The 25,050-nt window shown below is 39.1% G+C and overlaps 2 protein-coding genes across 2 annotated transcripts; one reads left to right on the forward strand and one right to left on the reverse strand.

Moving 5' to 3' along the window:
- The first annotated feature begins 9,876 nt into the window (after positions 1-9,876).
- On the forward strand, positions 9,877-17,619 carry LOC102710677 (calmodulin calcium-dependent NAD kinase-like). The gene is made up of 7 exons (XM_015835645.2): positions 9,877-10,126; positions 10,281-10,499; positions 11,422-11,645; positions 12,578-12,639; positions 14,601-14,846; positions 14,959-15,088; positions 16,616-17,619. Exons 1-7 carry the CDS (start codon positions 10,099-10,101, stop codon positions 17,366-17,368), a joined length of 1,662 nt encoding a protein of 553 aa, XP_015691131.2. The 5' UTR covers positions 9,877-10,098; the 3' UTR covers positions 17,369-17,619.
- A 2,025-nt stretch (positions 17,620-19,644) lies between these two features.
- Positions 19,645-23,343, reverse strand: LOC102718916 (probable prefoldin subunit 4). Its single transcript, XM_015834493.2, has 3 exons — positions 23,242-23,343; positions 22,963-23,073; positions 19,645-20,108 (listed from the first exon to the last, which is right to left on the reverse strand). The coding sequence occupies exons 1-3, from the start codon at positions 23,248-23,250 to the stop codon at positions 19,848-19,850; spliced, it is 381 nt and encodes a 126-aa protein (XP_015689979.2). The 5' UTR covers positions 23,251-23,343; the 3' UTR covers positions 19,645-19,847.
- Positions 23,344-25,050: the final 1,707 nt, after the last annotated feature.

Raw genomic sequence — 25,050 nt, forward strand, 5'->3', positions numbered from 1 at the left:
CAAATATTTAGAGAAGGAGGGAGTAGTTAACAATGCAGAGAATTAAAAATGATGCACGCAAGCGTCATCCCCCTAATAACATCGAAAGTAACTGAACAGGATATATAACATCACTCGATATTACTCGTTTATTAGTTTGAGAAAAAAAAACTGTGTGTATCAAAATAATCAGAAAGTACTATAGAGTCGGACTCTGATAGGACACAGCAATCTGGGAACGAGTATATATATACGTGTATGTGATTACCTTTGAAACAAGAAAAAGACCGGTGCGCGTGATGGTTGTAACTTATCACAAAAGAAAACTTTAATTTGTGTTAGCTTCACAAATTAAGCAAAGAGTTGGACTTGGTCTAACAATTGTGATACATGTGTGGTCGATCACCTTCTCAGAACCTCTCAAAGTACTGCAACATAACAATAGATTGGTACTATAAAATCATGGTAACAAAATTTTTTTGGTGTAAAACTTTAAACCTTGAAGTAGTACAACATGATAAGAGATGGTACTGTAGAATTATTTGTTCTCATTTTTGTCTAATGAAAATGGTAATTAGGTTAACCCTCTCGAGTAATCCTTCCAGTTCCATAATTACTGCCATTATAAACATGGTGTGGTCAAATTTTTAAAAATTTGACTATTAATAAATTTTAAAATATTTAGTTTGAAAACAGAAGAATAATATGTATATATGAGTCATCACAAATACTTCAATAAAATTAAAGTAAACAGTGACTACTGCAGTTTTAACTTGACAATTAAAGTGTTGCTAGCAGTTCAGAAATTAAGTATCTAGTACTGAAAATTTAATGTTCGTAACAGTGACTACTGCAGTTTTAATTAACTAATTTAACCAATACAGCATATAGATACACACATCATGTATACATTAATTCAAGGGTATGCATCGATCTCACGAGTATTAATTAATTATTGGATAAACAAAGTGTCTTCATGTTTTGTGTTCTGTCCTGGCTCGTCGATCTACATGCCCGTACGCGTCATCGATCCATCTTAAACTAGCTGGTCTTTAATTAATTTAATTTAATTAACTTAAGACCTCAGACAACAACTACGTGGTCTCCTGTTTGGTCGGGCACGGGGATCAAAAATTCAATTCACTACACTCGCAACAGAGAAAGGCACTAACTTAATCAGACATGACGCATATACGTAGTACGTGTTAGTAATTAAAGCAAGTGATTAATATATATATATACTGTCTTTTTTCGATGACTTTGAAACATAAAAAGCAAGTGATTGGTTGCCGAAATCTTTGAACCCTCCTCCATCGATCCATCTCTCGAAAAAGCACAATTAAATTTCACTTAATTAGCACTATCAATTGGTAAGCTCCTTTTCTAGCCCTTACTTTTCGCTTCCTAATCTCCGCGTAGTAATTACGCCTCCTGAGCAATCCTGGCCGTCCGTGCGTTGACCCCGATCGGTTCCGACATGATCGACCCTAGCCCGTACATCGCCTATATATAGCTACCTCACCTAGCTAGCTTAGCTACCAACCATGCATGCAGAGAGCTAGCCAGCAAGCAGCTAGACACGCAGAGAAAGAACACGAGTACACCAACAGCTTAATTAGCAAGCTCATCTTCTGGTTGATCTCGTCTCGAAACGTGCGTACGAGCGATCGATCGATGACGATGAGCATCAGCAAGCTGATGAAGCTCGCCGTGATGGCGATGTTGTTCGCCGTCGCCGCCGCCGCCGCAGCCAGCAGCGCGGGGGCTCCGCGGCGAGCGGCCGCGGATTGGCATGTGGCCGTGCGCGCGCTGTCGTCGTCGTCGTCGACGACGGCGGCGGCGGCGGTTTCATCGTCGTCGGGAGCAGTAGGGCTGGACGCCACGACGATCGACTCCGGCAGCGTGCGATCGAATTGCACGAGCGACCCGAACATCAAGGGCAACGGCAATTGCCCCCACCACCGCTGATCATAGAGAGATTAAAACTGACGAGGGCGATTCAATACATATTTGTAGTTAATTATATCATCGTTGGCATCTTATACATACACGTATACGTACGTACGCGTTCGTATGCATGGTCGTGTTGTTTGGTAGACCATTAGTTCTTTATTATTTTCGAAGTTAATTGAGCTGTATGTATAGTTACGAATAAGCATGCCATGCCATGTTGTTATTGCTGTGTTTATTTTGTGACGATGATGTAATAGTGTTGTAATGATTTGCATATGTGAACAAATAGTCATTTTTCCTATTCTATGTACTATGCCTTTTTTTTTTAGATTTTCAACCGAGGCAGGGACGGTTCTAGAATTTTAGATTAATGGTATCACTACCAATTCGTAGCGGCAATGAGTCTAGATCCATGTGAAGTACTATTGCTTCTGAAGTACTGCTAACAGACACGTGGATAACACATGCTATTACACCATGTCAGGGAGTATTACTGGAGAATCAGTACCGCGAAGGATTCCATTTGAGCAACAATTACATCCTCTTATAAAGATATAGAAACTAAAGAAAATATTATGATTTGGTAATTTGAAAATGAATTTCTTTTCAAAATCTATTGATTTCCACCAAGTATTTGTGTTATGCGTCCAAATACACTAGTTTTTCGAAAACTTCGTATTGTCCCTTATCTATACTACTTTAAATGTCTCTAGTGGTGGTGACAGTGAATCTGTCACCCTACTGTTTTCTATTATTCTTTTACAAATTAGTCTATGGTATTTTCTAATATTATGAAATAGTCCATATTTGGTTGAAACAAGCTATATTAATATAGTTGATAAATAAATTCCTATAAGATTTTGTAATATAATTCCATAGCAAAGCATCGGTATTTTGCGAGTAATCTATAGAAAGAAGTCTTCCGAAGAGGCTAATCTCAAATGCTCAAACTCTCTATAACTCAGAAACCCAAAATCTAACATACATAAATAAAAAAAAAACTAAGTATTGTTAGAGTACATGGAAAAAGTAATTAGTGCCTCACTTGGTTCAGGTTAGAATGACCATGCATGTGTTTTTATGCTGTCTCGTGGAAAGTAACAAGCTGAAGGGGCCGCATGCTGCTGCTGTCTGACCGTCGTTGGCCAGTGTCGTAATACCTTGCTTAATGGTGTCACTTACTGTAAAATAGATATAAATAGCTGCCCTATGGGATGGGGACTCCCAACCTGAATTAAGTTACAACGAAAAAAGTTACACAAATCTACATAAAATTACATACAGCGAGAGTGGTGGTGGGATGGCTTTTCATTAGGCCGGTTCAAAACGTAGGCCGGGTTAGAAAAAAGCCCAAGCCAAAAATTTACGCTCGAGCCCAACGATTCAAAAAAAAACAACCCCATGCCCAGCCTAACCAGTAGGCTTTCTCAGGCAGGGCTTTGGGTTTATTTGGGTTTTTAAGGTTTTGGTTTTTAATATCTAAGCCTAGGCCTAGCCTAGCCTAGTATGTAGTTGGGTCAGGCTGAGATTAGGCTTTTTTAAGGCCATGCCAGTCTTGAACATGCTTACTTTTCGTAGGCTGATAGGCTTGCATATTTGTAGTGAGGGAGACAGTGAAGGGAGGAGACGTTCCTAAAGACAAGATTATTGCGATGGTTCTATATTCTCTAATAGTTAAGTTGAAAGAAGGATTTGAAGGGTTTTTAGCAGGATTCAAGAGGGATGCATATGATGAATATCTGACACCCCATCTTTTTACATATAAGCTAAAATTTGAATTTTTAATTTTAAATTTAGAATTGAATTTAGGTTTTTCCTTGCGTAGTTTATTTTTCAGCCTTGACTAGCTTTTAGATCACTAAGAATATGTATATAAAAATTTTATTAACAAAATATTTTTTGTTTATAAATATGTCGTGGATATAATGTCCTAAAAAATATTTCTTTTGACAGTTCATATCTAATATCTGAAGCATATATTTGAGCATTCATATGACGTCCTGTGACGAGTTCATATCAAAAGTTTAAATTCATTTCCACCATCGTTACTAATATGCTTAGCATCATCAGCTCATCAATACCAGTTGTAGCTATGAACTGACATTAATAACTCTACCAAAATTTGAAAATTTGCCACAAAAATACCTATTGATGACAATTTATAGCTAGACCTGGTACTGATGAGGCACGGTTGGGCGGATAGGAAATCGCGTATCACTGCAAACGTCATGGATATGACGGGACGAACGAGCTGTTCTGTAGTAATGGCAGCTTCGTTTTATCCCTTATTTGCATACAAGCGTTAAATCTAAACTACAAACTGCGGCTGCTTTCGGTGTAGGGGTTGATAAGTTAATTTATCCGGCACGAAAAATATGAAAATAGATTGATATGTAATTAATTAATTATTAATTGTTAATTATTAAAAAATAAAAATAGATTAATATGATTTTTTAAAATAACTTTTGTATAGAAAATTTTTGTAAAAAATACACCGTTGAGCAATTCGAGAAACATGCGCGTGGAAAACGAGGGTTAAGTTAACTTACCGCTGGGGCGAACGCGGCCTGCCTCATGTTTTAAATGCGCGTCAAGGCGGTGTTTCCTTCTGTCAAAAGATTATGATTATCGATAGCTATTTAATATACAAATGATAAAATTAAAAATCTATTCCATTCTATGAATATGAGACGATGAAGATCTATAGAAACTTTTTATAAAATATGCATCGCTTAGCTTTTCTAATTTGGTGCTTGCAAAAAATAATCATGTTCAAAAGAACAATGCCCACATAGCCACATTGTTAGCTTTTGAATAATATTTGACTGTTTACTTAATTTAGAAAACTATGTCGTAAGAACAGTTTATTTTATTATGACTTGTTTATTATTAAATATACTTTAAGCCTAAGAGGGAAAAAATCAAAAGAGAGGTTACATGGCATTAGTTGGTAGAGAAGCGAAGCCCATGGGCTGACATTCCCCAATTAGCAGATGGGCCGCTGCAATCCAGCATGCATGGGCTGATGGGCCACATGGGCCTTATTAATTCTGCAGGTTGGGCCAGCGAAGGTAGCTGCAAGCTTGTCATATCCACTGTCACTGGAGAAGCTCCTGTAGCTGTCTCCTTTTCTTTAAAATTAGCACGTTTTATGTGGAGGCATTCATTTTTTTTTTTGTCGCTCATGTAGCAACATGTTTATAGATTATCTTCTGAATCCGTGCGTATGTAGTAAAATACACGTATTGATTAAATGTCACATATAAAAATGATAGATACTTAAATATCGTTTTTATTTGTGGAGACATTTGTTGCATTACCAACTTTACTGGGAAAATATCGCAATATTTACAACACCAAATTGGATTTGTTAAATCTAGCCTTGATTATTTTTTACTATGGTTGTTTTGTATTGAAAATATAGCATTCTATAAATTTTGTCAAAGAAAGAAACTTAACTTTAATAAAAGTCGAAATGACTTATAATATGAAATGGAAGGAGTATAATTGAAACTTATAATCAAAAATATGTTCTCCAGACTGCAACATTGCTCAAAATGTCAAGAATTTTGACAAAAGTTATACTCAATCTTTTAAAATAGAATATAGCTTATAAATAATTTACTTCGTTCGGGTTTTATTTGGATCAATGTTTTATCATTTATCTTATTTAAATTTTTTGTGCAAATAAAACGGAGGAAGTATCATTCTAAGAACGTGCTGATATTATTCCTTTTCATTTTTGCAAGGGGTGGCTTGACAAATACTATATGTAGTGCATTAATGCATCATGGAGAGGTTTGTTTTCATTGATGGGTATGGGATCCAATGTCCCATTATGTAACTGTTTGTCTATTTCCTCGGGAATTATTCAACAAGAGAACAAAAGGACCTGTACTTCTCATGAAAGTAATGGTGCACAATATAGTTTATTTAACACACGCACTCCGTGCCCCTCGTGAGTTGTGATGTTTGAACGATGAAAAGCGAAAACAGTACGTGCTTATTTTATCATTTTTATTTTGTCATGGCAATATATAGACCATATCTCATGGTAGAGAAAATGTGACGTCATAATAAGAGTCGCCATTGAATTATTGCTCAACTTGCATAAAAACGTTTATCTCCTCTGACAGAATTGAAACATCGATATCGATCATTCTCGTCACAAGATGTCATTGAACAGCAAGACTGCTGTGAGCCTGTGACGCCCATACTGTTGATCGAGATTAGTAAGGCCGCGTTCTTCCCCTATAACTTAACTTATCCCTCCGGTTTTTCGTACGTGTGCTTTCCGAATTGCTACACGGTGTATTTTTTATAAAAAAAATTCTATAGAAAAGATGTTTTAAAAAATCATATTAATCTATTTTATATTTTTTTAATAATTAATAATTAATTAATCATGTACTAATCTCTTACTACGTTTTCTGTGTCAGGGTAAGTTAACTTATCACACTCAAAACGAACGCGGCCTAAGAAAGCAGAATGCGGTTAGCTAGCCACTGTAACAACCCAATGTCAATATATCTGTAATTCTACCCCATGCATCCAAAAGACACTGAAACCTAAGATTATTAGAATTTTTGGCAGTCCCCTTGTAAATAGGGACAACCACAACGGATAATTATAAGACAGAATACTAACAGTATCAAGTGCTAAAATGAAATTTACCATGAACTCTAGAAAGACCACACTTATGAGACCATAGAGTTTAAATGATATTTACAAGTCCAAATTAACCACAAATAATGCTAAGAAAAATTATAAACTAAATATAAATTAATTTTAAATTGTGCAGTAACATGTGAAGTTAAGTGGTACTACTCCATCCCATGTATGTCCACGTCCATGTATCATGTATAGTATGGAACTAGGAAAAAAACAAGTATACCACAGTTACAAATCAAAATTAGTTTTGTTCCTTTCAATAAAACGAGTTGAGAAATATTAGTCCCTTCTCAGGTATACAAACGTTAATAAATTTTTATTTATTATAAAAAAGACGGGATGTTTGTATTGAATGCAAAACATGTTTGTATAAAGTAGCTTTTATTAAATTTAGTTTTATAGAGTTTAAATTTTGTGTTAGTATTAGACAAGATAAATAAATTATTTACTTAAAATTATCCTTGTAATATGTGAACTTGATCTTCTAATAATTCTAAATTAGTATATCCATTTGTTGTACTAACGTTTATGAAATTAGTGTATAAAGTTGGTCTTGCAAGGTCTAGAATTACCATACATCCTTGAAAACTTGTAATTGCAATGTGTGTCAACCTATAATTAAATAAGTAAATCTACAATAGTCACTATCAACTGGTGATTTGCTGTTATTTTTATAGAGTTTGTTTAAATAATAACCATATTAACAAATGTTTGATGGACAAACAACTTTGAATGTTTAGTCTGTATGATTGCATTTGAAAAACTTTATGATATTATTTTTGCATTACTAAATTGAGTCATGTTGTTAGCACATGATATAGACGGTTTACAGTTCCTTTTTGGCTTTTGGCGGATGAAACTGATGGGCCAAAAAAAAATCAAGGATACCTACTAATAATCCAATCAAGGGCCATCAATATTCTTTTGTATCCTCCTCTATCAGTATGTTTAGTAGATCGACTCTCTTGTGAGGCTGTAACCGTCTTCCTCTCCGTTCACTCCGTATTTCTCGCTACGACTCCTTTGATTCAAGGAAAACTCATAGAAATTTTAGAGGATTTTATTTCTATAGGAATTTTTCCTACAAAATCTTTTGAATCAAAGGAATGAATCATATGTAATCCTATGAAATTCCTATGGAATGCCTCTTCCCATATAAGTTTTGGAGAAAATTTAATCAGATGTAAAACCTTATGGAAAAAATCCTTTGAGTCTTTATCTCTTCTCAAATTTCTGTGTTTTTCCTGTGGTCCAATCAAATGGTCATTCCTACGTTTTTTCTATGTTTTGCAATTCTTAATTTTACACTTACATTCCTATCAGAATTCTATGTTTTTCGTATTCCTCTATTTTTTTATTCCTGTAATTCAAAAGGGCCTATATGGGTGGGAGCAAGAGGAGCAGGCTCTCTGTTGAGGGCTAGGGTGGTGCTTCCCCTCCCTAGCTATAGATGGCCATATGAGTTGTCCGACCCAGCACAACCCAAACACGACTGTGCTCGTGCTGAAGCCCGTCAGGTTGGCACGGCCCAATCAACACAATGGGTCATGTCGTGCCGGCCCATGGGCTACACCTAACGCTCAGGCATGGCCCAATAGCGCTCGAGTTGTGTTGGGCCAGGCCAAAAGCATGACGGTCCATCGTGCTTATGCAGTAAATAAAGTATATATTTTCTCCCTCACCTCTTTGGGTTGCGTGAATAAGTCTAAGTCCCTCTTCTTTTGGTTGTGTCTTGTATGGCTAGAATAAGTCTATTTTACATATCTTTTCTTTTGGGCTAAATTAAATTAAGTCTATTTTAGGTCCTTTAATAATTTTTTCATCTCTACTAATTGAACCGGGTCGTGCCGGGCCAGTCCATCGTGCCATGGCATCAGCCTAGGCATGGCCTAACTGTCAGGTCTGGCCAGCACGGGCCCGATCCCCATTGTGCTGTGCTTGGGCCGGGCCATCGAACCTTGGGTCTTATGGTCATCTATATCCCTAGCCCCTCAGGTATCTTGTCTCATCACTATAAATTTCCCCTCCCTTCCTATCGTTCTTCTCTCAAAGCAACATTGATGCATATGTGTTGGAGTGGTATTTCCACAAAAACCCAAAGATTGAGCCGAGTTTGTTTAGATTATTCTGTTTGGTTTTATTTTTCTGTAAGTTATTTTAGTTGCCATTTTATAAAATTCAAATTCTAGATAAGGCCTAATTTGGTAGGGTTCTAACTTCACTATAAATGTAGTCTAGAGTAGAGCTATGAAGCTGCTCAAACCTAGCTTGATCTTTCTAGTTTTCTCAAATCACACTCTAGCCTGCTCCACTTTCATTTTGTATGGAGTTGAAACCGGTTGGTTGGTGTCCAGCTGAAGAAAATATGAAATTGGAGATAAACATGCGCCAAACATGCCCTAAATTGATAAAACCGATCCGGATAAACCGACAAAAAAAAAACGAACCCCCAGCGAATGTACACGAACCACTGGTTAGTACAGCGTAATCCTTAACCAACACTTAACTAACGTTACCTTCCTTACTTTACGTCTTAATATTGTTTATTCCACTCGTGGAAAATGAACTAAACATGTGAATTGCTATCTGCAGGCTATGTACTTAATACAGGAAAAAGAAATCAAAGTATGAATTAGGAAAAAAAAACGAGTCGCGTAATAAACAGGAGATCACCGATAATTAACAACGCAGCTAGCATTGACCCACGCAACGCAACTAAACCACCTCCAGTTAACGCCTGGTTAGTTGATCGATCGATTAGGTTAGAGCGAGATTAAGAGTGTTTATTTACCTCCAGCTTTTTTTTAAAGTCCATGTCACATCAAATTAGAACTATTAAATATAAGACTATTAATAAAACTCAGCTTATACTCTGGACTATTTCGCGAGACGAATCTATTGAGCCTAATTAGTTCATGATTAGCGAATGTCATGGTACAGTAAACATTTACTAATCATATATTAATTAGGCTTAAAAAATTTATCTAATAAATATTCTTTATTTATACAATTAGTTTTATTATCAGTCTATATTTAATACTACTAATTAACATCCAAACATCCGATATTACGTACGACTTAAAAAAAAGTCATAAGTCATAGATCCAAATAGCCACCGATTACAAAGTTGAAGACGACGAGCTACGTACAGCCAACAGCTACAGGAAGTAATATGGTTCACTATAATACGGGCGCCACGTCGCTTTCAGCCAGCACAGGAATTATATCTTTTTTCCTGAACTTTTTTGTTTTTATTCTTTTTTTTCAGAGGTGGTAGCAAGCAGCATCTTCAACTTGATCCTTGTTGGTATAAATTCTGCTCGCTTTCAAGCCAGGAGCCACCACAGCATTATTACCAGCATCCAGTCCACTGATTGTTACCTCCTTCTCTGGCGATTGGCAGCCATTCCATTCGATCGATCGAGTCTAGCTTATCTCCTCCAACATTTTGGAGCTGCTCTTCCTTCCACTGCTCGTTGATAGGATTTTGTGTTCATGTTTTCATCAGCCATGCAACTCAAAGGCAAGATAGATTTTATTATTTCAGTCACAGAATGCAAGAGAGTGTCTCGTCCTTTGATTTTTTTTTTCAGGCATCTGTGCCATGGGATTCTTCTTTGTCTGACCTTCACATTTCTTTCTGTTCTTCTTTGTTTCTTTGTTTTTTTTGTAATCAGACGATGGGTCTGCGAGGCAGCTGCAGCTGCAGCTGCTCGTCGCCGCGCTGTCGACGGCCGGGGCTGTGGCAGCCGCCGCCGTGGTGCGACGCAGGCAGCACGGGAGGAAAGCTTCTGCGGCGGCGGCGGCGGCGCCGGTGGTGATGAAGGAAATGCCGAGGCTGGAGATGGCGGCGTCCGGCCGCGTGCAGCACATCGAAAAGTTCTCTCACTACGTCGGTCAGTGAAACCCATTTCTTGCCTCTCTCTCTCTCTCTCTCTCTCTTGCACTGCTGCTGCTTCTTCTTCTGCTTCCATGTTACTTGGAATTCAGCTGTCTCTTCTCTCCTTTCCGTTTCTTTTTTTTTTTGAATAATTCTCCTTTCCGTTTTCGTTCTCTGTATCCCAAAATCATGAACAGATACTGTCAGAATTAGGAAACAGATCAATTGAAGCTGGCTAACGATTCGTTTTCGTTATCTCTCCCTTTCGGATTCGATTTTACTTAAGAAAACATGGTATCTCTTTGTACTTTGTTAATAATGGTAAAATTACTCAAAGAAAATGTAGACATAATCCAATCAAGATCAGAAAGGAATTAATTTAAGCTGGCTAATGAAAAGCCTGTTCTCTGAAACCCAAATGATTCTACAAAAATATTCAAGTGTCTATCTCTGTCTTTCTCACTGACGTGGTCAGTTGGTTACTGGCATTTATATATGCAAATCAAGTAGAATCATACAGGAAAGCCATCCTCTTCTGATTGGCATAGAAAAAAAACAAGATCAGTAGCTATCAGCATAATTAAACCTTAGGGAAATACGGTGGGGAGACTAGTTATGGCAACGAGATTACGTGTCATCTAACTTGCTAATTATTTAACTATTTAATTAAGCAAAAAATAGGCTGGTGAGTTGTAATGCCTAGCTAGCCGGACCTCAGTTGTCGAAGCACAGCCGTTTAATTCACATCGGACGGATGGTGACAAAAGATATGTATGCAGCGTCGCAATCAGGCCCCTAGAAGATAACAAAAACTAAGGAGAGATTATAATTAATATATGTGTATATTTTTCTATTTCATATAGTAATATTTATGTAGGATAAGTTTCATGATCGTTAAAATTTCATTTATTTTCTGTCTTAAATGGATATGTATGCAGCTAGGCAGATGGGGTTCGAGGACATAAATGAGTGCCCACAGCTGTGCAAATTAGCAAATAACTACCTGAAGAGGACCAAGAATTGCATGGACGACATCGACGACTTCTTCGCGAATATGCCGGATTCGGAGGCCCTTTATGTGAAGTTCATAGAAGAGCTGGATAAATGCATCCTTGGCTATTTTGCATTCCATTGGGACCATGCTACTGCTCTCATCAGCCAGGTATATAATATGCTATTCTGGTGAGCTTTTTCAATTTTTAAACGATTCGATTTTTAAAAATAAATTATAGAAAGTGCTTTAAAAAGTTAAGTAAATTCATTTTGAACTTTTTAACAGAATATCTAGTTAGTTATGCTCTAATGGTCTTTCATATATATAAAATATATATACCATATGGCACAGTTTGTTTCCTGATTTTATTACATTGAAGTTTTTGTTTTACTGTGTAGTACTACTGGTATCCGAAGTTTCTTTGCATAAATAAATTAATATGGAGTATGATGTACGGAATACTCTAGCATATTTGTAGTATTGCTCAATTAGGGTGTACTTATCACGTGCAAAGATAAAATAAATCAAAGCACATGCATGTTCCATGCATTGTCGTGTGTAGGCACCATACAACTCGATCCCTTGTATGTATAATACACATACATACACATACATACACACACATATAGTCAAATTAAGCATTATTAGTTGGGGGCATGTACAGTCACTGTCCAAATTTAACCTGCTTTTTTTTTGGGTCTGTCCAAGTATACCGGCCAGTTATTCATAGTCAGTTCAATTCACACGGAAATAGCATTGCTTCTCCTAACTAATTATTTAATTAATTAATAGCATCAGCTAATTAATAATTACTAATTAGCTAGATCCCTTAAGAAAACGGCAAAGTAAGGTGAATCATCCATCAAATTAATTTATTTATTAGTATATATCGCAATGCAATTTCTTTTGACGGATCTGGACGCAAAGTGTTGTTCGGACGGATGTGTTTATACGTGACAGATTTTTAATTAATTTTCACACACAGTTAATGGTCATAAAAATGCAGTATATTATTTGCGTACTGCATATATCTGCTGCCATAACTTTTCCAAAAATTAATATATCTCGCATTATGTGCATAAATATATCTATTTATGCAGGCCTTGACAGTGGACAGTGGTAGCAAGAAGAAGCTGAGGAACCTCGTGTTGGAAGCTACAAGGTGAATGAACTAATCAGAACTTATCTCTTTTTTTTTCATTATCACTTTTGACAAAAAAAAAAGAGAGATGTTAATCTGTTTGCTTATTCGGGTTGTCCGTATTACTCAATATAAGTGGGGAAACTAATTACGAAATGGTAGAGTAAAATAAAAATATATAACTTTTAAAATGTATTTTTATCTACAGATAGATAGTTTAATGCTATAGTATTCCCTATCTTAAGGTGTTCAATTGGGTATATATCAGTAGTATTCCTCCTCAAACATTTTTCCTTTGAATAATGTAACCCGACCAAGCTAAGGGTTTAATTACATAAATGTCTCCTCCTGGAGATTTCAGTTGTAATTAATACCAAATGATATGGAGTCATCAACCAAGAAAAGATATATAGACAAGCTAAAGCTAGCCATTCAATTAGATAATGCAAGCAACGAAGATATGACCTTTGAATTCTCTAAAAATATTTCTTGCGGCATCATATGATTCACACTCGATAGGCACATACATTTTTATTTTTAAAGCCGGTCAACTAGACATTGAAAATGAGTAAGCCAAGTCTTCAAAAGACGTATATTACCCTTGAGTATTACATTAAATGCATCCATATGAAGATAACTTGAAGTGTGATTAGCTACAACTGTGCTGCAAGTTTCAAATTTTTTTTTCGAAAAAGAGGTGCATGTCGTATATTACTGAAGCATTAATGAAGCTTAGCTTAGATAGAGCCCTTGTAGTAATTATTCCGGCTGTTTGCACGAGGATGGCTAGACCATATGATCCAAATAAAATATCCATTTGTTTAACTAGAGTTCAGAAACTTGTAAGCAAATTGTTACTAGAATTCAGAACCTGGCCTGATCTTAAACCCACCTGGGGTTACGACATTTATAGTGGGTCAGGCTTACCAACTCTCTCTTGTAGATGCCAATTCAAACACTATAATCCATATTGTCCGATTTGTTATGACATTTGTGGAGGTGTTTTCTGGGCCATCCAACGTCGCTTTTATCGATCTCGATCTCCATCAATCCGTTGTTAATTTGGACCCCTTCCCTAAACAAAACGCTCACAATTAATTAACATGGACCATTAATTTTGGCATCATAGCATGCCATGTGCAGATGTGCTTTAGAAACAATCAGCTGGCACATTCGGTCACATCGACGACGTCCCTACATACCTAGCTTGTTGCATGACCATCTGACCCCCAAATTAATTAAAAAAGAGACGAAATGTAACTAATAAGATACTTAACCAAATCCCTCTCTCCTCTAATTGTGATAGCCCTCATGACCATCCATGTATATATGGGGCAGGACAGGACAGGGGTTAGTGTATATCTTGGTGCCATCACGGCAGAGATCACTTGGTGGGCCATGCCATCCAGTCATCCACGTGGAACGCCATTAAAAAAGTTGGTCTGTGTGAGGTGTACAGTACATATCTTTGTGTGGGCCCTGCATGCATTCATGTGGCCTACCTAGCTAGGTCACTGGTAGCTAAGCTTTCGGTTGTTGTTGGACTTAAATGAATTGTTACAGTACGGGCTGTTAGGAGTAACTACCAAGATTTCCATCGTACTAAAACAATTAGTTTTAGGTAATATTAGTAATATAACCGTACGTTGAGTCCATATGCATACAATTAATAATGGACTAATGGACCGTACAGACTTATAGAGAAAAGAAAAGAAACCATCTTTATAACTGATGATGGAGTGGATTTCTTAAAAGGAAATATTTTTTCTGGTTGTTTAAAGTGATGATTTTTATCTGACATGGGATGATTTGTAAAGAAAACACTTCATATTTTCTTTCTTTCTTGAAATGATGTTTTTTGCGGGACATTGGATGTTGAGAGAGAGTGACGAACGAATTCGCTTTTAAGTATAGAATATATAATAGTGTTGATATATGTAAAATTAATCATCATGTGAAATTGAGCGTGAGTGGATGAGCAGGAAGCAGAGGTTTGAGCGGGTGACTCGGGACCTGAAGGTGACGAGGGTGTTCTCGACGCTGGTGGAGGAGATGAAGGCCATCGGCGTCCCGACGGCGGCGATGAACGGCGACGCCGCCGACGAGGAGCCGCATTGCACCGACGTGATGGCGCCGGTGGCGCACGACGAGCGCAGCCCGGTGCTGCTGCTGATGGGCGGCGGGATGGGCGCCGGCAAGAGCACCGTGCTCAAGGAGATCCTCCAGGAGTAAGAAGACCTCATCGATCGATCACTTGTTCAGTAAATTACAATATTTTGCTCAACTAAATGACACTACTTTCTTGCAAGTTCTAGTTTGAAAAATTTTGAAAACCTTCAGGCCACTGTGGTCCAAGGACGAGGCGAATGCAGTGGTGGTGGAGGCTGACGCATTCAAGGAGACTGACGTGATCTACCGTGCGATTAGCTCCATGGGTCACCACAACGACATGCTTCAGACTGCAGAGCTGGTAATACAATCAAGCGATCACTCACGCACTCATAGCATCGATCGATAGTACTCCTGCTCTACTCTACTTGATTACTGTATGATCATCATTCACCTTTCCTGTTAATTGTTTAGTACAGTTAGCTAGCTAGTCGCACATCCATGCATCCAGCCAGCCATTTTTCTGTCTCTCTTTCAGAGTTTCAGTTAATCGATCCATCTCATGCCTGGGTTTAGTAGCTAGTTGACTCGATTGAAAGGAGAACGTTAATTAAATCAGAGTCACCAACCGACAGCGAAACTGAACTAACTGCGTGAATGAATGATGAATCGATCATCGAATCAGCGCCAAACAAAATTGTCGGTTGCATATACATGTACTGTCACAGCAAGACTAATAATATAACCAACAAGCTGGCTATAAGATTTTTTATAGTTTTCTCTTAGCTCACCTATGTACTAGTTAAATCTTCATTATTAATACAAGACACATATGTCACCCTTATAGGGTTTTTTGGTTCCTGTGTCCAAACTAGCTATAAGCTAACAGCATGCTTACACTCTCTTAACTCCTCTCTCCTCCATATAAACATATAGCCAATTTATAATTGCTATTATAGTCTGCTATTATACTTGCTCTCATTACACTCATGCACTGTCGACGGTGCACAAAATGCGATGCAATCTTTGCCGGGCCCAAACCCATCGAAAACAAAAATCTTTTGCCGGGCCCACGTGACAGAGAGATAGGGTTCTATCTGTTCATCGCCATCCTCCTATCCGTAGTGGAGGAGAAGATATCCACATCGATTGGCTGCTGTTCTGGACATCATCCTGTCAAGTAGGTGTTACCTCTGACATGGTAGCCATGTGCTGTTACTGCTTGCCCGCTGCTGCTGGCTGCTTGTTTGTTTTTTGTTCATCATTCTGTCCATTGATCCAGCAAGTTGGATGGTTTAAATTATGGTGTTCAACTCCCTGCACTTTAGAAAATGAGCTCATTGCATGCGTGCGTTAATTCTAGAGTATCATATTAATATTTTCTGCAAATTGTCAGATGTTGGGGTTTGGTCTCCTAATTCTGACAATGAAATGTACTACTGGCTAGCTCAATTAGACAAAGCTACCATCTGTTTGTTTAACTTATCAGCGGCAGTCAAAAATTAAAATTTGTAACTTAGTTGATTTTTATCGTATTCATTTTTTCAGCATTGATTTATAAATCACGAATAATACAGAATGTAAAATTTTTATTCACAAATTGTTTTTCTACGACTTATCAACTTAATGTCAAGCTTAATGAAATTTCTTTAATGGCAGCATCTATTCTCTCTGTTTCATATTATAAGATTTTTTGTGTCTAACTAGATTTATCTATTTATCAATATATTATATATATATATAGATTTATTACCACATAAAATGGAAGAACGGAATAGTTCATAGCCATTTTTTACTGTAAAATAAAATTCTGTAGAGCAACTGGGCTGTAGTGTGCGGCCCAAAGTGTAACTGGCTGATGCATGCATGGACGTGGAATGCAATGCAGGTGCACCAGTCGTCGACGGACGCGGCGTCGTCGCTGCTGGTGACGGCGCTCAACGAGGGCCGCGACGTCATCCTCGACGGCACCCTCTCCTGGGAGCCCTTCGTCCGCCAGACCGTCGCCATGGCCCGCGACGTCCACCGCCGCCGCTACCGCATGGGCCCCGGCTACAAGGTCGACCCCGACACCGGCGCCATCACCGAGGACTACTGGGAGGCCCTCGCCGCTGACGACGACGACGACGAGGAGGGAGGCGGCGGCTCGCCGCCGCCCACCAGGAAGCCGTACCGGATCGAGGTCGTCGGCGTGGTCTGCGACGCGTACCTCGCCGTGGCGAGGGGGATCCGGCGGGCCATCGTCATGGGCAGGGCGGTGCGGGTGCGGTCCCAGCTCATGTCGCACAAGCGCTTCGCCGCCGCGTTCCGCGGCTACGCCGACCTCGTCGACGGCGCGCGGCTCTACAGCACCAACTCCATGGGCGCCGCGCGGCTCATCGCGCGCAAGGACGGGCTCGCGGGAAGCCTGCTCGTGGAGCCCCGCGAGTTCGGGTGCCTCGACGTCGTCGGCGGCCTCAACGAGAACGCCACCTCCGTGCACGACCTCTACCGCGGCGGCGCCACCGCCTGCGGCTCCCGCTCCATCTGGGACGACATGATCGCCGCGCCGGAGCGCGCCGCCATCCAGCGCGAGCTCCGGGAGGCCTTCCGCTGCATGGACCACACGGCCGACGACACCACCACCACCAATGGCGCCTAGCTTGTGCATATTATACTGCTCATTCCACGTACCCATGGTTTTTTTTCCCCCCGGAATTAATTAAGTGGGAAATAAATTTACGAATGTGTAAAGGAAATGTATTAATCCATGCGAATGGAGGTGTATTTAATTAATGTTGGAGCAGTTCTAATGAAATGGTGCAACGGTGAGTCGAGAAAATTGATCTAAAATTAATAGTTTTGAATTAAGCTCCTCAACTATAGTGAACATAGATCATAAAAATATGTATTTCCAAGCTCAAACTAATCATTTCAAAACAACTGAAGAATAGCTCAATTTGAGGCAAAAATCCGGTTTGTGTGATGATAACAGCCAACTAGTACTATTAAAGTTCCCCGTATTGTATTTTTTTTATAAGAACACAGTATAACGCAGACACTCACAGTGTACGCACACTCTTCCCTAAAAACGCACGCGCGCAAACCCCCTATAAGCACCTCCAAAGACTGGTCGGCAAATCTAGAGAAACCCCGAAGTCGCCACGGGCACCTCGTTGTCGATGGGTACGTCGTCTCCCACTGAAAGCACAAAGCCGTTAGAAAAATCCTGTAAAATTCGCTCTAACGATGGGTACGTCGTCTCTCACTAAAAACACAGAGCCGTTAGAATCCTGTAAAATTCGCTCTAAAGATGGGTACGTCGTCTCCCACTGAAAGCACAAAGCCGTTAGAATCATGTAAAATTCGCCTGAGGTAGGACCTTAAGTACTACTAAGGTCTTATGTAACCACTAGACTACAGGTCCGTTCGCTAACATTTGTTTTTTAAGATAACTGAAAACATGAAAAAGACCAACTCGTGATTCATATATCTACCAGGAAGTTGGGCCTACAGCGTACTCGGTGATCTTGTTGGGTTCCGGCAGCCTAATTGGAGACATCTGACGGTCGGTTTCGATGCTCTGTACCAAACATCATTCAGGACGAGCCTTAACCAACACCAGCAAACCGCTATGATGGTCCTTTTCTTTTCGCTTCGCTTATAAAATAAAATTTAAACTTTTAATCTATAATTTTAATTATAGACTAGATTTTATAATTTTTTATCCTAGTTTATTTTTTTAACAAAGAACGATGAGAACACGTATATAAAATATTACTTATAAATTAGTTTTTATTTATAAATATATCGTTTGGTATTTATATGAAAAACTAAACAATCGCCCTAACCATCATTGCTTTATATACATGTAGCATGCCATAGGCTACACCATCGTACATATACAACTATTTATCCTATAAAAATACCTAAACAGCTACTTATCCTATAAAAACGAGTGGTGGTGGTGATGAGCAAAAGCCAACCACATGAACACCAACGATATGTTTTCTAAAAAAAGAAAACAATGGTGGGATCTACGTGTCATTCACCCCTACTAACGCCTTATTTTTATTAGAAGAAAAAATTGTGAGGCCAATGAGTATATATATATATATATATATATATATATATATATATATATATATATATATATATATATTAATTAAGCGATAATATATGTACAAAGTTTCATGTCAATGGTAATTTTCTTTACTAGATTCATGATGCAACTGCATGGCATTCTGCAAGTTGAAAGAAAGGCCAAGACGAATTCCATCATCTATAAAAATGCAGCCTCGATTAGATTATGGATTTTTTTTCAACATATTACCTAGAAATTTATTCAGTGGGGAATTATATATTATGTTAATGTTTAAACTGAATGTATTAATTAATTGTGGCGGTTCATATATAAGAATTAATTTTGGCGTTCAATTCGAATGAGATGGAATAATGTTGAACTATATTAATCCAAGAAGAATGTAAGCTGAGAAATACTACATATATAGACATGTTATTGTGCGCACATTCTCTTTATTTGGGGAGCATTTTTACTATTCTTGAAAAGATACTAGAAGGTATCACAATTTCTAGTGTTAATTTAATAATTTTGCCACTAAAATTATTTAAATTTTAGTACCTAAAAGTATTTTTAAGAATGGTATAATTGCCCGTATTTGAGGTATAACATATGAAAGTCAAGTCAAATGGTGAGCGTATCGAAATTAAATTAAAATCAGCTCAAACCCATTTGATTTTGGCTAGTTCCGAATCTACTTCAAGTATAGTGATTAGTGATTACATATCACAAAACCATTTCATACATCAAAATAGTAAAATTCAAAACGACTGAAGAATAACACAATTTGGGGAACATGAAAAATCTGGATTATGTAGTAGTAATGACCAACTGCTCAAGTAGCCTCATCTCAAAACTGAAAGAATGCAACTCATTCATATTTCTGCTTGGCAAAACCACGCTAATCTAAATCAAGCATAAGTAATATTCCAATGACGCATTATGGGGAAGGTTCTTTCTAATATCACAACAAACTGTTTTGTCTGGCGTACAACGCAGCACCTCAACTAGAGAGAGTATCATCATACATCGAGATTCATGGAAGCTCCAGAACTCAAAGCTAATCTTCCTCCAAGTTGATGGCATCCTTGAACTTCCCATACAGTATCTTCTTCAGTTCAGCCATCTGGGAGACGATGGACTTCTTTTCCTCCTCCAGCCTCTCCAACTTCTTTGCTGCATCCTCTTTCATCTGCTCCAGCCTAGTCTCCACATCATCCCTTGGCATGTGCGCAAATACTTCTCCAATTTGGAACCGCACCACATCTTCATCAGACAGGATGAGTTCATTCCCTGCATCATCAAGATTTTCATTTGTTTCCTGGAACATAAGAGTAAAAAAGGGCATATAGAAGTTAGTGATGGTATTCTAGGATAAGTTTAATTTATAGCCTCTACGGGGAAAGTGCCGACTGTAACGTGCATAGATATTGCATCCAAATATTATAAGATCTACTCCGTAGTAAATAACATGCTAACTTGCCAATCTTACTATGCTTACACATGTAAGATATTTCATGTGAAATAAAGTAAAGGAACATCGAAATCCTGTGATCATTACAAAGGAGCCAAACTGTCGTCTGCGTCTCACTACAGATGGATGGATTAAAAACAGTCGGTCCTATTTTGGTTATGCTACAAGCAAAATTCTGCATAGCCCTACTACAAATATATGCAGGAGAAATGAAATAAAAATTGACTACATATGGAAGGTAATACAACTAATCATGTCCATCACTTCCATTATCTTACGCCTCGGATTTAGAGTTGGATCCTTACTCAAAATCCCTCCTGATAATTATTGACTAATATTGATTCCATGTCCTGTTATTCATGTCAAATTCAAGCCGTTGATGTTTGCAATTCAACTTTGTATATTCATTTTGTACCCTGTCAGATCATTAATGCATTAACTGTCCAATACAAATTTCATCAATGCAGTAGTTAGCCAGATAAATCTCTCTTCCTACAATACTAAGAAATTAGTCAGCACTGACCGACCCATCCTATATTTATCTGTTAGTCTGTTGTGGCTTCAAACAGTTACATTTTTTTGTCTAACCTATCCTCACATCTACCAGGCTCTCTCGGCGAGATCACACACTGAGCAGGACTTTGGCCACCACTCTGCAATCTTCCATGTTCAGCCCTAATACATATCTCAATGCTGTTCTCTCCATTAACTGTAATTTTTACGTTTGGTGTTTCTGTATCATGTTGGAAACATCTGTGATTGTTGGTTGGCTCAGAAAGCATTTCGGAATGGTGAGATGATGTTCCTGTTTGTTGTTTGGAATTCACTATCCTTATAAATAAATGATTTTCAATGCGATCTAAAAGGGATACTGCTATTCTGTTGTGGCTACCACGAACTTGTTGATGTCTGAACTAAAAATCCTCTGTTTGTCTACAGAAGTAACTTTGGTCCTTTTAAATATGCATGAAAAATATGTTCAACCTCATTATGTGAATGTATGTTAGTCTTTCGTACATGTCTGGTCAAAGTTATCAGCTTATGTTATGTGTTGAATGAAAATTTAGACATTGGTTTTGTGTTTGCAATATATATGTCCTAAGCTCCTGACAGCTGGAGTTTAAAGAACATGTTTGGAATGGAAGTCAAATGCCGTAAGCTTATTGTATTTTGAAACAAAAGTCGAATATAGCTTATTATATTTCCTAAGTTGGAGGTCCTAGTATTACGGGGGTAATGGGCTCTCAGTTCCTCTTTTTCTAATTTTTTGACCCCAATGATCATGAAGACAGGTTACAACATGTTTTCTCGTCATCGAATATCCACATAAATTTTCATTAAATATGTAGATGGAACAGGCACAGTCATCTTATACAAAATATAGAACATTTCTATGTCGCATGGCAAAAACTTGATCATATAAACAACAGAAATAGCCAATCATATAAACAACAGGAATTAAATACATGATACTGGCTTTAACATTGGATGGAAATCAGGGTTAGCTATTTTGTGAAGTATGATAATACCAGAGGTGATTAGCTATTTTTGATATCTAGGCATCTAGCACATTTCAGATCCCCTCCCTCTCCCAATTAAGACAATATTATTTTAATGGTCCCATGGCCTACAGTAAATGGTAACTTTTTCTGTAACGTGTTCTAGTGAAGACATAAAACTAGAGTGTCCTATACAGAAAAGAGAAAACAACACAGAATTATAGTGTCACACAGCCAATTTTCCCAAAACAAAATATCAAACAAGGATGTTTTCAGCCCGTCCTACAAATCAAATAACCCAGGAGGTCTATCACAAGGTGTTTTTTGGTCTATCTCCAAATCAAACAACCCAGGAGGTCTATCATAAGGTGAACATTGTCATCTGCGAACACTGTAATTTAATCAGAAAACACTTGCATGCTTCACGTTTTATGCAAATAATGACTAGTATCATATGGGAAGAATATATTCCAGCAACTGAGGCCAGCAAGAAATATATATTGATGAACAGATGTATATGTCATAGAATCATCTCACAAATTTGGTGTGTGCATTCAAGTGTTTATATGATATTTAAAATAATCACCAAAATAACACATGATGCCAAATAAAAGGGCTTGCCATAGGTTGTCCAAACAACAAAACAAGATATGACTAGCAACTACCAGTATATCAATTTCCTGTGAGGTCCAAATTCCTTGTAAAACATAATGGCATAATATTGATTCTCAGTTTTCAATTCAATTCAGCTGTCAACTTATTGCACAATGGCAAAGCCCATCTCAAATCACCATAATGGCATATTTGCATGCTACAACTTATTTGCGTGATACACGGAGAAGAACAACTTCTCCGAGGGTCTTGTGGACACAGAGAAGCCAATAAACCCAGAATCTGTTTATTTTAGAGCAAATTTATTTTATTTAGCACATCAGGAACACACAACTCAACCAAAAACCATCTCCTCACGAGATAAAAACACCAAATCGCAAAATCATAACAGTTTTCTTAAGGCGGCTTTCCTTTCCGTTCTTGACAACATATAAGAAAACAAATAAATGGCATGGCAACCCGCAACGCAAAAGTTCACCGCCGGAAAATAGATAAAGCAACCCCGCGCAATGCAATACAGGAGGGAGGACGGACGGCCGGCCAGCCTCAGCGAACGTGGACGAACGAAGGAGAGGATCTAGAAGGCGAACCTTGGCGAGCTTGATCTCGTCGTCGAGCTCGTGCAGGCGGTTGTTGAGGCGGCCGAAGCGGTTGATGTTCTGCTGGTCCTCCCACGTCACCTGCGCCTCCGTGCCGTCACCCTGCAGCCGCCGCCGCCCAGCGGAGGATTCCCCAGATCAGCCGCGCGCGCACAGGAGAGGGAGGAAAAATAAGGGGAAAAAAAACGAAGAAGAAAGAGGCAGATCAAAGTGCAGGATCCGAGAGAGAGGGGGGGGCGATCGAGATGGTTTCCTCCGCCTCTACTCCACCTGCTGCATCTCCGCTTCACTTCGACGTTCGCCGGCGCCGCCGTGGATTGTGGGGTGGGGAGGTCTGGTCTGGGCGGAGCGATGGCAGCAGGGGAGGTGGTGTTTGAGGGAGAATGGAAGCCCAAGCCGGGCCGGACTTTGGCCCAGCCCAAACCAAAACATTACCCTTTTTTGTTTTTCCTAGCCTTTTTTTAGTTTTTTCCTTCTCTATTCGTAAAATAAGCATGAGCGAAACTTCTTATTAACAATTTATTAATGAAATTTTTATATACATATTTTTAATTATTTAAAAGTAAATTCTAAAAATACAATACGATGAAAAAATTCCTAATATTAGTCCAAATTTAAGTTTTTAAATTTATAAACATAAACAATAAATAGGGGCATTCTTGTTTCCTCTTAGGGCCAGGTTTTTCTTCCTCTAGTTTGGGCCAATTAGTTTTCCAATGCACAACAGATAGATTAGTTTTCCTTTTTGAGAATTCATACTAAAAGTAAATTACCCTTTTTGAGAATTCATACTAAAAGTAAATTACACAGTAGGTTAGTTTTCCTTTAACTAAGTTGCATAATGGATTTCTATCTATCTTTTCACTTTAACTCCATAATCCTATAAGATTGCATTTGTTTGCAGTTTGGACCATGTTATACTAGTCTGGGCACTTGGCTGCTAGGGTTGGCAACGGGGCGGAGCGGGGGCGGGGAGTGTTGGAACGCCCCTGGCCCTAGCCCCGAAATGGGTCCCCAGTTCTAGCCCCAAAACGAAGTTTGGGGGGGGGTCATTCCCCAGCCCCGTTCCCACCGGGTCTCCGTCAACAAAAAAGGCCCCGTATTCCTCGAAAACGAGTGAGACATCGATGCAATATAAAGAAAAGAGGTCTCACAGATAGGGTGGCAGCGTCGGCCAGAGGCAGCGTGGCGGTGTCAACCGGAGGCGGCGTCATCGGTCGGAGCCTGGAGGTCGGGAGGCATCATCATCGGTCGTAACCCGAAGGCCGGGAGGCGACGTCATCGATCGGAGCCTCGAGGCGGCGTGGCGGCATAGGCCGGAGCCCAACGGCGTTGGTCGGCCAGAGGCGAACTGAGGGCGCTGAGGAGCCGAGGCTGAGGACGGCGAGGGCGGAGGGACACAGGCGGGGGAGGGCCGAGGGTGTCCGAGCTGACAGCGGCCGTGATGCGCCTGCACGAGTCGTCGTCTCGGCGAGTATGAGCTGCGGTTGGCGCACTGGGGTCCACGGCCTATGGGAGCTAGGTTTTACACCTCTTGATTTTAGGCTTGCTAATCGTAATGGGCTTTCGGCTAGGCCCAATTAGGGTACTACACGCTATCCAGCATATCCTGGGCTTTTCTCTTTTTTATTATTTTAAATATTTTGGAGCCTCGTGGGATCCCTACGGATTAAAAATGCCCCTCGGCCCTGACCCTGACTCCCCGTGGGGCGAAAGTTGCCCCTGGCCCGGTTGGGGCGGGTCTCCGCCGGGGCCCCGCCTCTGACTTGCCATCCATATTGGCTGCCAAGGTGAGTTGACATAGTACACAAACCTCGGAGACGAGGATCCCACACATAGTGCGGCGAACAAGCTAGAGAATTGATCGGCGTCTTCCATCAGTTTTATGTAGCAATTTTATTATTATTAAGAACGTGCTATTGGTAAGTTACTTTACATATCGAGCTACTAAAATTTTAGTAAACAGAGATACTTTCTCAATTATTATAAAATTGACTCGGTTCCATGACAGGATGATATTGGACGGTTGGCTTCATTAATTGTCCAAAATATTTATGTTGCTCTGAATCTGAATTTTTT

Source organism: Oryza brachyantha, chromosome 3 (genome assembly GCF_000231095.2).
Source record: "Oryza brachyantha chromosome 3, ObraRS2, whole genome shotgun sequence".
NCBI lineage: Eukaryota > Viridiplantae > Streptophyta > Magnoliopsida > Poales > Poaceae > Oryza > Oryza brachyantha.